Here is a 17120-nt window from a genome sequence, read left to right as displayed (position 1 = left end):
AAAACACACACATGCACGCACGCGCGCGTAAATATGCAATCACGAACACGAAAACACACAATCAAACATTCCTTAATAGTAGCGGTGCATTTACCCACGAGCGCGGTTGAACACACATACAGACATACAGAGGTAGAAAGAGATAGGTTAATGTAGGCACAATCCTGCTTGAAAGATCGGGTTTCAAATGTACTAATACACACACACACCATCAGAAGCCGAAGCTGCAGCAGTTGTAGAGGTCCTTGCTGTAGCAGTTGGCGCCGTGATCGATGTCGTTAATGGCGCCCGTTACATTGTATCCGTGAGGCTGTGCAGATCGTCCGCCGTTTAACCCTGGCGCCTGTAATAACTGCAATAAATGAGACCCCCGAGATCGCGATGCATAAACACGACAGCTGCAGTACAGGGACGGGGTGACAGATGGTTTGTGGTGGTGGTCGTCGTCATCGTTGTCCTCGTCCTCAATGCATCGTGCACGTGCTCACCCGTCCGTTTACCTGTGTAGTTCATATACTTGATAGATTTATCACGTGATGGGGTCCGTAGTAAGCATATCTTTGCATTGGTTTAATTCATTCCTTTATTACGGGCACACTAATTAGTTATGTCTGTCTACTAACCCGCTGCTTCAACCCTTTTCTCGTTCCTGAATGCTCCGGTGTGACTATAGCATGGCATATGTATTCCATAAAACTCTACTGGTTAAAAAGAAAAGAATGGAAAATGAAAGAACTTGAAAAATTAGTCTGTAGGCAGCAAGAGGGAGAGACAGAGCCGGATCTGGACCAAAATATTTAGGAGGGACTGGGACCCCGCCCGAGATGGATGCTGGTTAGTGTGAGACGTTTAGTATCTGTCCGTTAGTAATGATGTTTATTAAAGGATTTGGAATGTTATCTGTGCCGCCTGTGTTAGCATTAAGATTGTTGTCTTTATTCTCCTTCTGTTGCTCTTTCTCTTCCATCTCTCTCTTCCCTCTCTTGTCTGTCTATCCTATCTTTCTCATTTATTCTTGGCATCCACATATATGCACAACGGGCGGCCAGGTTACAGATTCATGGGCGTTCACCATGGTCTTACATTCATACATGACAGCAACAGGTGTTGGTCACAGCAGTCTAGTGAATCAAATTGCGTTGTGCGTCATCCCACGTGCGTTGGACACAACGGAAAATCAGTCAGCCGGTCGTTGAGCTCTATTGGCGAGCAGGGCGGTCCTGTCATTGTGCACATGTCATTGCCATGCGTGAAATAATGAGACCAGCCTGCGGGGCTGGGTGCGGTATTTTTCGTAATTAATGTGTGCATTTTGGCATTTCAGCAACACTACACCATCGTGCACTTACATGTCAACCAGCATCACTCATTAGTGTGCCGCACAGTCGATCGTCGCACACAATCATTTATTACATAGCCTCACAGTTTATATATAAATACACACCAGGGGTGGAGAATGTCATCTGATCTGGCTTTGGGTACACAATGGTTAACACTTATCTGGACTTAACCTTCACCACGTCATCAATGTTCAAACAGGCGCATCTGAACACTCAAAAATGTTAGACATAAGCAAATATAATTAGGAAATGAAATGTGAAAAAGGAATCATTTAAATACAACATTTACACCAAGGTTGGACATTTTACAACCTAGCTTTCATCGCCGTAGCACCTGACAGACCATATCCACTATCACTCTCGATTTATTTCATCAAACAGTTCACATAAATGCTCCACGGTTCGAATCACAAGTTCTTTACAGCGCCGTTCAATTAACCTCGCATCTATTTGTCAATCCTGTGCTGACATAAAGGTTTGCAATGGTGGTGACCTCACTCACCTGCACGTACAGGTACAAAGTCCACGATAATCTCTACCTTCCCTCGAGACTGACCTCTGCTCTCTAGAGTGCAATTAAGAAAAGTGTTAGTTTTTTTCTTACTAAGTGACAGGCAGGGTGGGATTGTACAGGCTGTGAACACACTAGGTGAAACTACTCACATACAGCTAAACACCAGGTTAATTGTTAAGTAGATAAATTTTATTTCCAGCAAATGATGCTTTAAATATCAAGACTGCCCATGGGGGGGGGGGGAAATGTTCTCTACTACCGTTATCGTGCCACACATTTCTAGGCCATTTAATGACCTCTCACATAATGTCACACAGTCACAAGTCACACTCCATCGTTCATTACAGTGCCACACAGTGTCTGTAGTCTCGTCCGTTTGCTTCCTTTCAAGTATGTATGTTTGTGTGCGTAATTTGTGCAAGAAGTGGATCATCATCATCATCATCAATCAATCAATCAATCAATCAATCCTCAATCATCATCATCGACTAGTTGGCGACTAGGTAAGCTGGTCAGCTGGTGCTGGTCGTCGGAAAGTCGGGATGGACACAGCTTGCCTCCTAACCTTGTATTGAACTCTGTTCTTTTATGTAAGGTACCCAGGGATTTTTTTAACTTGTTCGACCACTCTTCAAAATACCCTGAAAGAATGGTGCCCGGTCTCGTGGTCAAAACTGACAGTTTGCGCTGCTTCATTGTAGCCAGAAGAGGGTTCGTGGTTCCACCAGGTGGAAACAACAATAGTCTGTCTATATTAGTTCATTAGTAGAGAGTTGGAGCAGTTTCTTTTTTACAATGATGGGATGGAGGAGGAATATCTTACGTAGAGTGTTATGAATCCTGTGCTCAGATAAAGCCTCGAATGCTCTTCATGCGCGCGCGTGTGTATATATATATTGTATAAGTGTGTGTTGATGTGCATCATCGATTGCCTTGCCAAGGCCTCAATCTTTGTTGTTTTTCACCTGTGGTCACGCACATTCTACAGAGATATTTCTCAATGTCATGAAAACAAATCCGGAAGAACTGAATTTTTTATAAATCTTGACGAAAAAAAAAAAGAAACAAGAAGACCAGAGAGAGAGAATAACATGAACTAAGTCACATTAAAGCTTTTACAAGATCCATTGGTCGGTAAACTATTTTGCCTCACTTCTGAAACCATTTCCGACACTTAACAAACGTGAGTGTGAGAACAGATGTATTTTCGCGATTCATCACCACCTCTCCCCCGCCTTCCTAAATTGTACAAACCTCCGAAAGATTTTTTCCCCTCCTACCTTCCGCCCACCAGTTCTGCCAGTCATGGCGCAGCTAATGTTTCTGTGACCTGAGGACATTTTTCCAAATCTTCGACCTCACACGTGAACCAAATTCTCATATGACACCCAAGAGTTGTCTCCAAGAGAGATGATGTTCTTAAGAAAAATATTGTAACTCTTAAAACAAGACAGGAAAGGAGGATTTCGCCGCTGCTGCTGCTGCTGCTGCTGCTGCAGGAAATTGAAAGCAATACAGAAGATAAAATAAGACCAGCCTACCAGAAACTCGATCTTTAATCGAAGATAAGGACACAACAAGATTTGGGCCTCGCACAGCTCAACGCTCGCACGTTTTGTTTCCACGGAAACAAAAGGCAAAAAAAAGAAAGAAGAGGAGTTGAAAATGGTGTCAACGAGAGGAGGGGGTGGTTAATACACTTTGATCGTCAGTGGCAGTAAGGGAAGGGGTGGCTATCTGCGAACTCAGCCCTCGAATCTTCAAAAAACGTTGCATCGTTTGCGACCTGAAAATATTTTTCTCGATTTCTTTTCTCGTGGTACTCGTGTGCGTGCATGATGATCTTATTATAGCTGTACTGTTTACAGTCCTGATGCTATATTGTATCAACATTTTTAAATGAGCTTGTAATTATGCAGTAGTGACTTAATACGGAGATGGCATAAGAAAACTGTTTTCGCAACTGCTGTTGTTCACAGTGTGGGGCTGGAGAGGGTTAGGGTTAAAACTTACGAAAAAATTATGGACCAACCTTGATGGTTTGCGTTTGTTCCTGATATCGGTAGATATAGGCGATATAAAACTAACATGTAAAGTTCAACCTCCAAGACCCATCCGTTAATTAATTATCCGTTAAGATTCGCACCTGTGATCAACGAGCGCTAATAACTGTACTACGTCACGTTTGTACACCATTCACACCATTGCCTAACCAATAAGAGAGAGAGAGGAGGGACAGTTTGGATTATTCGGATGCTGAGAGTCTACATTTCTCGTGGTTCTGAAAAACTGTTACTTTAGCACGAGAAATGCAGACTTTCAACGTCCAAAAAAACCGAACTGTTGTAACTTTCGTTATGACCTCTTCGCTGACCGTAGACCGTCTTCGTCCCCAAAAAAAAATAATAATAAAAAAGTGATCACTTTGCGCATGCGTACCTCGTGCATGAGCGCTTATGTACACTGATGTTTTGCGAACATTGAGCTCAAAAAACAGTCGGAGGAGGGGGGCAGGTAAGCCCCTGGTGGCGCTGAGGAAACAAATTGGAAGCTGATCCTGTCCGCTCTGGGCGAAGACAAACAGCCGCCTTGTATAGTTGTCTCGCGTGCCATGGACCACTCATCCGTGAATCTCGCTTTTTCTTCATCTCACTCATAAGTGGAACCTGTGGATGTTAGCAGGCGAGATCGTATAGGAACACTAGGACAGAACACTGTCGCCCTGGGTTCTGATCTCGGTTCGGGACGCTCTCTGTATGGGACACTTGCTCGCAGGACCAGCCATCGGGAGCTTTCTCCGGGTACTCCGGTTTCTTCCAATTCTCTGTCCTTTCATAGTGCGAAATTCCCTCTAGGTGGAAGCACCTTCCAACCAAAGCAATCACTCAGCAGTTGACAGAGTACAAATAGTCTCTGAGAGCCGGTAGTGCAGTGTAGAAGTCAGCCTACCCCGCTGTTGTTCCGCTTGAGCACTAGTGTGTTCATTGTACCTTCGCCATCAGTTGTCTCTCCTGGGAATCAGAAAAAACGAAGCAGATGAAAGGATGATCAACGGCCCAATGGCTGATTACCAATGAAGCGTATATGGGATTACCAAGGTAATCGCGTACAGGTGTGCAGGTCACCATGGGCAGCAGAGCTCTACAGTTTTGCCGATTTATTTTTAATTGCCTGAGTTTCCCCGAGGAGTACTTATTTTAAAGGCCACGACACTCTCCAAAGTATGCAGTTTGCTTTGCAGTTCAGCTTTCAATGAATTTTTTCCGGCCAAAGGTTCACTCCTCTCCGCTTTCCTTGAACAGCTTCGAACATGTCTTAGGAGATGAGGCACCAATGCAGTGACGACGAGCTGTCCTGAGTTCATATCTCATCTCGGGCACGTCCTTCTTTCTGCCAATGGCACCTGTTTACAAGACCGGCTGCTTTGTTATTCTGCCTTTAGTTGCTGGCATAGGGTAAAACACCAAAATTCCATTCCTTACTTCGTCATCTTTGGTCTCGCGCTTTGAAGTTAAGCAGCTCTCTGGGGGGGAAAGAGGAAATTGCTGTCTCCCCAACAGTCGAATCTTTCCCGTCCACCCTTGCGCCTTTGGCAAAGAGCCTGAAGGATGGTGGACAGAAGCTGAGTCTGTCTGCCTGTCTTTCGCAAGAGTCTGGGTAGTAGACATCACTGCTCTGGCTAGCCGATAACAATGTAGGTGTCGCCCGGACAGATCGATGGCGGCTACTTCCACCTGTCGACCCCCTTTCTCACTCCTCCCGCCTGCTTCCAGGCAGTTTACGTGCACAACGTACTTCTGCCACTGGTAGAGAATGTTCTCGAAATTACGCTCTTCTGGTGTCGTAAGAAGGTCATTTCCTTCAATCATGTCATTGTCTGGATCCGTCTTTATAATCTTTTAGCACCTAACAGGTTTATAGACTGTATTCGTCGCCCCTCGCACTGTCCTCGTTTTCTGTCATACAAAGAAGAAAGGGGAATAATTCATTCTTCTTCTTTCCTTCCTTCTTCCAATTATTCATTCATTCCGCCCCCTATTTCTCTTTTGAATGGGAAAGATTACATTGCATCCAAAAATCTTTGTAGTGATGTGGTCTCCATCGGAAAGTCTTCGGGACGTCTTTGCGGACGAAGATGGACAGATGGCGCCGTCTCGGCGGGGAGTCAAGAGCATCACGTGGGATTTAAGACAAGATCGACACGCGAAGACGCGAGAAAAGGCTATCGACACGAGAAGGAGAATTTACTTCTAATCAACATCGTCCGTCCGCAGAGATGCATGGTCGTGGAGTAAACAGTTTAAAAACTAATATCATTCCGCACTGGATCCCGCACTGCAGAAAGGACAGTCCTGTCGAAACGTAGCAGTCAATAATGTGGCTGGTGGGACTTGCTGATAATATGATTGGTTGGTTTATTTGTTTATTCACCTTTTGTTTGTTTGTTTGTTTGCTTGTTTGTTTGTTTGCTTGTTTTTCGTTTGTTCGTTCGGTTATTATTTTTTTTTTCGTTTGTTTATTTATTCACAGGATTTGTCATTAGTTTGTTTTATTTGTTTGCTTGTTTTTTTTTACGTTTGTCTTTTCATTTGTTTGTTTCTTTGTTTTGTTGTCTTTTTGTTTTTTGATTTGTTTGCTCTGTAGTTTTTTTTTTATTTGTTCATTTGTTTGTTTTCTTGCTTTTTTATTTGTTTATTTATTTTTTTGTGCTGTATCGTTTGTTCCTTAGTTTGTGTATTTGTTCGTTTGTCTATAAGTGTCTTCATTTATTATTATTATTATTATTATATTATTATTATTATTATTATTATTATTATTATTATTATTATTATTATTATTATCCTCTTCATTCCTTTTCTCTGCGTTTCTTTCTGCATGCATATCTAGTCAACCCAAGTGAAAAATAATCGAGAAATTAATCAAGCCGATAAGACACTAGTCACTATACTTTTGTTGTCAGAATAGAGACTGCCCAACTGATGCTTTCCCTATCCGAAACACCCTTTCATCTGTTCTCTTCTTTCACACAAGGTATCATTTTATTTGTGGTCTTACGAAACGATCGCACATCCCTGATCCTCATTGTCTGCCACGGGCTGTGTGTTGTCTGTGTCCATGATGTTCATGACTTTGCATGACCAGTGTAAACAGAAAGTGGTCAACAACACAGGATACTCTTAGGTTGTCAATGCGTAGCTATCTGTCCACAAGCGTGACATCACGATTTTGACCTCTGTCTGGTGATGTTGGGAGGGTAGGATGGTATATATTGCAAGAATGGAGAGGGGACAGCTATTCATTTATATTTGTGGAAATAATATGTTTTACTAACATTTAACCAGCTGCTAAAAAAATGCATCCCACTAGATCTTTAAAAGTGGAAGTTACATTTCACAATTCATATACCCACCACAATTTTTACATCGCCTTTCAGTACCTCCTTTTATCTACTAAACTGCTCATTCCATGTCTGTTTTTAATGCTTCTATTTGCCCAGGTATTTACCTGCTTCCTACTGTTAATATTTTTATTTTTTCTAGAATTGTGCAAAATACATGTGATTTATTTTCCTTATCCTGTAGTTCTAATTCTGTACTCCTTTAATATTACGAATTCGCCTGTAACCATACAACTATTATCATTGTGCTTGCTAATGTTTATTCCATTATTATTCTGCAGGTGCGTGTCGAGGTCATTATGACGGAGTCATCGATATTATTTTGTCATTTTACGGAAATTAAGTGGAGACCTTCTTGGACAAGGGTGGCAATAGACAGATCCACTTCAGCTGTAGAATCTGCATCAGCCTTGCGCTCCAACAAATTCCATCGATTTCCACGGAAACCCTGACAGCAGCCTGGATTAATCCAGAATATTTCAACAAAGAGACGAAAAGAATGAGCCTTTTGTGACAGAAAAAAACACTATTCCGATCGTCCGAGGGATCTAAATTCTAAATATTGCTGGTGGTTAGGACCGTTAACGCAGAAATTAATAAAAAAAAGAACTTCGGGAAAAACAAGTCTGGTGTCTACAGCTAAAAGTATATTCACTTAGTCCTCTTTTTTTTATTCTCGAAGGACGTAGGTCTTTGCAGAAAACCAAGAAACATCTGGCATTTGACAATAATAGTGTGAGCCTGTGGAAACCTATTTCTAGTCTGAGATAACAGACAAGCACGGTTTATTCCTTGCTGATATTGCCAGACATTGACAGATATCAGGAAGCTTTCACCAAAAAAGCAGGATTGGATATTTTCAACCACATACCGAAGACTTCATGTTAGGAATTTACAGAAATGTCACGCTGTCCGCCAAACGCCATCCTATACCATGATGCATCGTTGCAAATGGTCTCGTCAAAACGAAGCTGGAAGGAAGTTGTTCCAATGTCTTGTTAATTTTTGGATTGAAGTCATGTTTGTCTGGCAGTAAGACAGAGCAACCCTCGCACAGCTACAACATCAACCAACATGTCGGCTGGGCTCCTGTTGCGCTGTCTTGGCATCCTGTCCGTGTGCGGCGCCATTGCGGGTGAGTAGCAACTTCTCACAGTCTGTAGTGCGTGAGCTGGACTTTGATTTGCACCCGGAGCTGATGAGTGTGTGAATTCGAAGCGGTCTTCAACATGAAACCGTTATTTGTGTTTCCATGAGCGGGTGCGTTGGGAACAGTGTGTGAAGCCGTGCGATGAGATTGGGGAGCACATATCTGTGTTTTTCGTTCTCAGTCCCCCCTGTAGAGAGTCGGCGTTAGCTTTTCCACTTTGCGAAAAGAAATCAATTACTTGGGGGGGAAAAAAGAGAGAAAAAAAACACAATCATCGTATTTCCTGGTCTTCGATAACTTTTCTTTGCCGTCTCTTTCTCTCTGTCTCTCCCTTCCATCTCTCACTCTCTCTGCAGAATTTTTCGGTCACACTTTCGCCTGACTTCCTTTGGTTGTCTGGTTCTTTCTCTACCTCTTTGTGTCAGCCTCTCTCTGTATATAATTCTCTTTCGCTCCCTCAAGCTCTATCCCGTGCACGTGCGTGTGAGTGCATGTGTGCGCGCGCGCCAGCCCCACGTTGACTGAATAAAATTAATCAAGGCGTCTCTGCGTCAAGGCACACGGCAGGAGTAAGACAGGGAGGGAAATCCTTGGCCAGACAGGCCTCCTTGTGCTGAATAACGATGAGGAGCTCTGTAGATCGCCATTCGTGAAGCACTGCACGCGTCTGTTCGACCCTTGTACTCTGGGGGCGCGAGAAAGTGTGTGCCTGGAGGTAACACCTTGCTGAGTATTCACAAATTTTGTTTTACATTAGCTCAGCCAAAACCCCAACAGACGACGGTTATGAATTCGGCTAGACTCTCAAAAAAATCAGATTTTTTTTCCAATTCTTGATTAGAAAATAAAGGTACAAGAAATCGGAAGAACGGTAAATTATAGACACGAAGTTAGCTGATACTTGCCCCAGACATCTGATTAGAGTGTGGGCCAGCCAAGACTATGGAAGTAAATAACGAAGGGAGAGATAAAAAGAAATGTGAGCCGAGTCCTTCCTGATTACAGAGGCAAGGAAGGGGCTGGGTGCCTTGAAAGAAATATTGGTCGGCTGGTCCGGCAGTCGTAATTAAACCTGATGCCAGCGTGGTGGGCGAGTTGCTCTTCCTGTACAGCGTCTGTCTGAAGAGCGAGCAGACCTCCAGACGACAACACTCCTTTATTGAGCCTTGTAGAAATTCTACACTGCCAGAGCTTGTTAATAACAGAAAGTCACATAAATATCACACTTTCACGACAAATGAGAATAACAAACCCCTCACTCATCAAATAGCAGATGATAATACAAGGTATGTAAAAGGCATCAGACAATGTAAATTATGCCCTTCTGATGTGATTTACAAAATGATTGAGATTTTGGTCTCTGAGTTCAACTGGCAAGGGCTAGAGTGCGCGCGCAGCTTTCATAGGTTGTAAGTGCCTTCCGGTGTTCGGTACATCCGTTTACACATGGCGGAGACGTCACGTTGGACAAAGTTTTAGGAAGTGTTTACAGCTCTCTCTCTCTCCTGATATTCAACTGCGGTTGTGCACCCATTACAGACCTCGTCAAATCTGAGTTTCGAATTGGCAAATAAAATAAATTAATTCAAAAAAATAATAGTATAGGGAGAACCTGCCCGTCTGTGCCTGTGAGAGAGAGAGAGGGAAAGAGAAAACTCTCTAATATTTCCTTATTGTCTTTTTTTGTCTGTCTATCTGTATTTGTCTGCTGCACACTGTTCTAAACATGTTTCTATTCAGTTTAACTTTTTTTTAATTTGCCAATTCGCAAGTCAGGTTCGAATCATCAATGAGTTAGTAATTATACCGTTTGGGCTTTTTATATTCATGATGTGGGAAAAACGTAGTTTGATAATGAATTATTAAGCTGTGTGGTAACTCATCAAGAAAAGATATTTGATGGAAAGGTGTTGTTTTGTGAAAGACTAGAATGATACGTCAGGGTGGGTATAGTGGGAGGAGGGAGGTGAAAGGTATCATAAAGGTGTGGAAGTCGGCGTGCAACCTTATAAACGTTTTTAGTATGTTTTTGCTCTCTATATATATACGGGAACATAGGTGAATTATAAAGGAAAATATATAGATTTGGGTATATAGCCAAATTTGAGGAGATTCTCGCACCCTTGCTGTGGCAATAAAAGATGTGTGTGTGTGTCTTTTTCTCTCACTATCTGTATGCGCGTATGTCTGTGTCTGAGTGTGTGTCTCTCTCTCTTTCTCTCACTATCTGTATGCGTGTGTGTCTGTGTGTGTGCTTGCTCGCACGCATACGAAGAGATGGAGAAAGAGACGTATGCGTTCCCGCACCACCATCAGCGATGCTTGACTCAATATCACATGAGTAGCCAGACAATGTCCAGCCTCCCGCAGCGAAAACACTGCTGGGTGCGTGCAAAACAAGTGGTCAGGCCTGACTGACCCTCCATACTACTACACCAAAGCTCACTTATCACGAGCCCTGCGAGTCTTTCGTCTGAGAATTTCCCATATCTCTTCCGAAAGCCGGTTTAGCTGCTTTATAATCCCCACTTAGGATCCGGTCCATCCGTGTCGTGGATTCCATTTTTTTCGGGTATTTTGACGAAGACATATTTTGAATAAAACACATTTTTAATTCCCAAAGAAAATGGATTACCATCTGTAGCTAATGTCAAACTCGAAAACAACATTTTTCAAATGCACTTGTTTACGATAAATTACTTCCAGATTTGGAACACTAGCTACCACACCCTCCATCATAGGCCCACAAATATCAATATGACCAGGAAAAGGTCATATTGTAAGAACATCCCCTCGCGTCGTCAAGGCAACAGCGAATTGGAGAACTGTGAGCTTTCGTTAATTTTTCGTACCTAATTTCCAGCACGAGCTCCCAGTTTCTTATTTCATGAACTCGACGGTTACCTTGTTTGTGAATGTGTCGCTTCATGAGGCTGGCACTTGACACGAACTTGTTGAAGACCATGTCCTTCCGCCAGGCCAACGAGTAACCTGTTTGAGACGATGTTGTGTATGTATGTGTGTATGTAAGTGTGTGTGTGTGTGTGTGTGGTATTCGCGGTTAAATTTCTCAAGATAAAAATGTTCCTCTGAAACAATACTTGCGAGACCAGTTTGTTGATGTGAGACGTTCTTGTTTCTTTGTTCTATACATTGGCAGACACTTGTTCGGTCAAGCGTGACTTTTCCTTCAGAATGTTTATCTTCCCTCTTTTCTTTTCCTTTCTTGTGTCAGACGTGGGTAGTCGAAGATCGCAAACTCAAAACCTTACACAACCCATCCCTCCCCTTCCCTCCTGCATTGATCTATTATTTCCTTCTGCGCCTAATCACCGACCTTTACCTTGATGTATAAATAATCAGTAGTCGCTATGGTTCCTTATAACTCTCTCCTCTCTGCTTGTTTACTGGTGTCGATCTGTGTGGAGGTATTGTCTTTTGGGGTCACATTTCCTTTTTTATCATCTTTTGTTAATAAAAAATCGAAACAAAGAGTATCCAGTAAGATTGTTTATTTCTTTTTCTTTTTCCTGTAAGGATTTAAAAACCACCCACTCAAAATGACTATAATCAGAATGCCCAGCAATAATTGCAAAATAAATCCACTTTCTAGAAATGACAATTCATTAAGCTTTAAGCTATCCGATGGGATTTACCTGAGGCTGGGATATTTTTAGTTGAAAACAATCCCTTCTGAACTTGAGGATGTCCCCAGATTATCGCTTGTGGAGGATAAACAGACCGCTGCAGTAACTCCCTTCCCAACCTCTGACTTACCCCTTTCCCTAACCCTTCCTTCCCATCCAAACTTACAAAAAGTACACGTAACCATGAAAAGATATCCACTATTGGATAACAGAATTATTTCTTGAATAGTACCAGCTACACCAGATGTCATGGCTTTAAGCTTATCCCCAAAGTTGAAGAATTGAAAACAGGGTCGTCCTCGACGGATACAGAATCTACTGGCTATGTATGATAGCAAACTTGGAGCTAATTCCTAGATAGTTATCTATTTAGAAGTCATGAAATTAGAAAATAAACTCCTCGACATATATGGATACTCTAGAGTTTTGGAGATAGGGTTAGGGGTAAGCCAATGCTCCGTACAAAGCAAACTTGTGTGACGTCACATGCGTTGTATGAACAGCTTGAAGTATAACACAACTGCTGTTGAAACAGTGTCAGCAGCATGTGGCCGGCCATCGATTGAATGGAGGTTTTGTTCTCATTTTCAAAAGAAAACGTTCACTGAACTTTAAGACCAGCCCCACCTGTAAATTCCCGACTTCCTTGGGCGTAGAAGGTGTAGAATCTGTGCTTGGGGCAGACTGTCGACACCACGGCGCCATCTTAAGGTGTGAGGTTCCATTACAATAGTGTTTATAACTCCTTTTGCATACAAAGAATTCTTCTTACCGTCTGCAGAAGTTTATGGGCGCTTGTGTGGACAATGGATGCAGACGCTAATATAATCTAATATAAGCCATCTACTCTGTTTTGTGTTCTCGCTGTCCACATGTTGTGAATAAGTTCAAAGCTAAAGTGCAGCTGGTGGAAAGTTAACATAAAAGTTTTTATTTCAAACCATGAGTAAACGTTGAAAAGAACCTCAGTCTGGGTTCTTTTCTATGGGATGTCCAGGAGTCCAACATCTTCACCTCAGACTATTCAGAAGCACATTAAATACAGTCTCCCTATTTTCTGCTAATAAAACAATACGAGAAAAATACTGAAGACAGGGAGAGAGAGAGAAAGACAGAAGATTTTAATAAAGACACAGACGGAAACACACTCACGTGCGTGCACGCGCGCACAGACACGAAGGTGAAGGGAAGACTGCCAGGTCCACTCATTGATCATCCGTGTTAAGCTCGCTGCCCCTGCGCCATCAATATCATTCCGTGGCACGAGGTCCGCTAATACAAGCGAGCAACTGCTTCGAGTATGTGTCGGGAGAGAAAAACAAAACTCTGAAATCAATCAAATCCAGCTCGGTCGTGTAAAAACAGATTGTCGGGTCACGCGGTGAGCGGGATAAAGGAGACGAGAACCATGGGCAATACGGGTGGATAGCGCTTTTGTGTGCGAGTTTATTTGTATGCTTTGTGCACGTGTGTGTGTGTGTGTGTGTGTGTGTGTGTGTGTGTGTGTGTGTGTGTGCACGTGTGTGTGCACGTTCGTATTACTGTGTATTTTGCCTCTTTGAATGTTTGTAACTACGAGTAGAGTGCGCAGTATGGGCGTTTCTGCGCCTTTTATTTCGCCGTGAAGTATTTGTACGCAGATTCAGTTTTGCTTGTGTCGTGGGTGGTGTGTGTGTGAGAGAGATAGGTAAAGATTGAGAAGTCTGTGATTCCTGTGACCTGTATGTGTGCAGACAAATGAAGGTTGCAAGTTTTTCTCTCTCTCCTCAATCCTTCCTGTTCATTCACATATCACTTCATATGCGAGGCTCACCCCAGCTTCCACCTCAGTGTGTGTGTACTTTCATTTCTTTGCATTTGTGACTGAGTCCTCGTGCATGAGAGAGAGAAAAAGATAGAGCAGGTGGGGGGAGGCAGGTAAACAATTTAAGTCCAGTTGCTATGGCGACAGGCACCGCAAGGACGTTCTTTATCGTGGCAACTAGGCCAGATAGTAACTAGGAAATCAGATAACGTTTCGTAAGTCGGGAAAACATCTTTTTGGTTGAAGCATGAAGCAAGAACAGCAAAATAAGACAGCAATCATATGCAATCATTACCTTTACAAGTGCATTATTCCTAGTAAGTGCTTCTGAGACCAGTTTTATGCCAAAAATATCGCAGACCTGCTTTCGGAAATTGTCCTTCTTTGCCAAGCAAAATATGTCGAGCTTTCTAGCCGTGGTGAAAAATTTCTAGTTGAGAATACAGAAAGTTCAGTTCCAGATATCGATAAAGCAATACTACATTACATGGTATTTACAGACTTGTTTTTGGGTAAGTAGTTATGGAGGTAGAGAGAGAGAGTGACAGAAAGGGATTATACAAAATGTAACATTTCGTGATGGAAAAATAAGAAAAGATCCAAAGAGAGAAAGGTGGAAAGTGATATCAGTGTGGTTTGAAATCTCTCCAGCCTCTTCAACGGTTTTCTCGGCGCTGTCGTGATTGTGTGACGTCACCAAACGCGACCACGTAACGCGCTTGTGCGCACTAGGTCCGCGACCCGCTCTTAATTACCGGCTTATCTTTCCTTTGCAATCAATAATGCATGCTTCCTCGCGGGTTGTCTCACCTTAGTTCTAGCGGCGCTGTACTCCATCAAATGCCGTTACCGTCGTCGGGCCGTGCCTACGTCAGACTTAACGGCTTTGGTGCCGACGTATGTTGTAAAGCTCGTCTCACAGTCACAAGCTTTTTCCAGGGCGCGTTCTGAGAGGATCAAAACAAGGCCGTTCCCTCGGTTATAACTTTTATTGCTTCATTTTATTTGTTATTATTTTTGTTTGGTGGTGGTGTTGTTCTCTCGCTGCTGAATTTTTTTCCTCGGTCGGATTTTTTTTCCCTTTGTCCTCTCTTATTTCAGGTATTCGCAGAACCCTCTAATGAAATTTATGTTGCAAATATTGATTCTTACTGACACAATAATACATGATTTTTAACGTTGTATTTGTACTGTTTAAAAAAAATTGTTATTATTATAATTATCATAAGATTGTTGAACTGTTAATAAATAAGTACCGAAAGCGTGCACAAAAACAGAAGCTGTTTGATAAAACCTCTGGACACATTTTCGGTGTGAAAATTATAACCAAATAAAAAAAATGATGCAGGGTAAGACATTTGGACACGCACAACCCAGTCAATAAGTGAGGATAACAACTGAGAATAAAGGTTAATCGTAAAGAAGACTAACCACAAACATGCAGGCAGGAACCTTTATCGACCTCCACCGCCGAATATTTGTCTACAAGACATTTATCCACTAACCGCGAGTAGCAGGATGTGGCTTGTTGGCCAGACCGTTAACATTTAGTCGTGCGCGCATGTAGGCGTCTCCTTGGCCACGGGCAGGGAGGCAGGAAGGGAGGAAAGCAGTGTACTTGCCTCGACACGCCCTTGTCGGTCGGCACTTGCACCTCCGGTGAGTTAGACGTTGAGACCTCGAGCGGGTGGAAGAAGGCTTGTCACTCTCCGTTGGGATTTAAAAGCAAGACGACGTCTGTTTTACGATCAGAAAATCTATCGACCTTCGATCTGGTGGGTACAGCTGCTGATTACGGGTCCTGCATGTCGATTGCCTCCAGAAAGAAGAGGTCGTGTGCATGCCCGCCCACCCATGTCAGTGACGTCATGATGGTGTGGGTGAGGTATGGTGTAGTTTCTGTTTCATGCCTGCCTCTCCAAAACCCAGCTGGCAGCTCCATCTCTCGACTACCTGTCCATCCGGCTGTTGGTTTTCATGAATGTTTTACATTAGCGCAACGCCCATTCCTGCGTCCATAGACTTAAAGATCATACTGAATTGTTTACAATTTTTTTTCAACGGGTGTAGATAGATAACGGCAAAATATGTATAATGTTTAAATTTAATTGTTTTAAATCCAGCCGTCTAAGAAATATCCGTTTGCAAATTACTCCCTTTGGACCTGTAATCAATGCCAGGAATAAAATCTCGCTTGAGTGCGGTAAAGTGGTGTTACGTCACTCTAGTGCTCTGCCGCCCACTGTGGTTGTTGTCTCCTAGGTGAACGATTAGATTTCATTGGACAATTTTCACTGCACGTCATTTAAATGAGTAATTGGCAAGAATGTCGTCAGAACACCAAAAATAGACTCGATGCACGTGTGATAAGAGCACTGCTCCAGGCACAGCATGTCCGTGATATGAATGTCCCTTCGTTTCCTCTCACTCACACACACCACGAACTTGTGTTACTGGACTGCTGGCAGACGATTTTTTTCCAGTTAACTACTAAAACGAGGCATGGTATTACACAGCTTCCGGTTTAGTCACATTCTTTGTTTAGGCTCACCGAGACTAACAGCGGAGAACTTCGCAAGAAGCTAAGCGTTGGTCTTGGCAGACAGACTGCAGTCCACCTATACACGTCCGTGCTCACACGTGTGTGTATCGCTCAGTGTGGTGTGTGTGTGTGTGTGTATATATGTGTGTGTGTGTGGAACACAATAAACACCTGTTACCTACACCTGGCGCATTATTTTTGTTTTTCTATTTGAGAAACCTGCTGACTCAGAACTTTGAGCGTGTCTGACGCCATCAATGACGTCAACTGAAAGAAAGAGAAGTTTTGCGTCATCTTATAATTACGTATGTCCAGACTTTCCGTTCCTCCACTAGTGTCGTTCTCATCCAGTACACAAGAGAAGCTCGACCCTGTCACACCATGTCACATCAGCCTTGCTTTTGTTGTCAGCTAACATTGCCATAGATGCTTCTAAGCTTCCGCCGCCAACAACAAACAGCGCGTTTATTCGTTTTCTACCCCAATGACATCATCATCATCATCTTCATCATCCAGGAAACAAAAATACGACAGAAAAAAGGTGGTTTCTAACAGACTCGCCAGCATCCATGGGTGGTTGTTTCGGATCCAACAGGAGGCGGACGATAGACCGGATTGTTGAAAAACCTTCGTGGGAGAGGGTGGCGTCAGCACGTGGTATGCCACTGCAACTCCCTGACTTCGAGCCTCACGACAAAACCATCGTGGCGGAGTCCTGGAAGCTG

The 17120-nt window shown here is 43.0% G+C and overlaps 1 protein-coding gene across 1 annotated transcript in view; it reads left to right on the top strand.

Moving 5' to 3' along the window:
• Positions 1–17120, top strand: part of LOC112557654 — a 28421-nt gene that overhangs the window by 4005 nt on the left and 7296 nt on the right. Inside the window, exon 2 of the mRNA XM_025227643.1 lies at positions 7534–8387. Coding sequence (XP_025083428.1) covers positions 8327–8387 — 61 coding nt within the window. The 5' untranslated portion in view covers positions 7534–8326. The remainder of the gene's footprint in view (positions 1–7533; positions 8388–17120) is intronic.

The sequence above is a fragment of the Pomacea canaliculata genome, linkage group LG2 (genome assembly GCF_003073045.1).
Source record: "Pomacea canaliculata isolate SZHN2017 linkage group LG2, ASM307304v1, whole genome shotgun sequence".
Taxonomy (NCBI): domain Eukaryota; kingdom Metazoa; phylum Mollusca; class Gastropoda; order Architaenioglossa; family Ampullariidae; genus Pomacea; species Pomacea canaliculata.
Note: the sequence above shows the minus strand (reverse complement) of the source record. Positions and strands in the feature narration are given on the sequence as shown.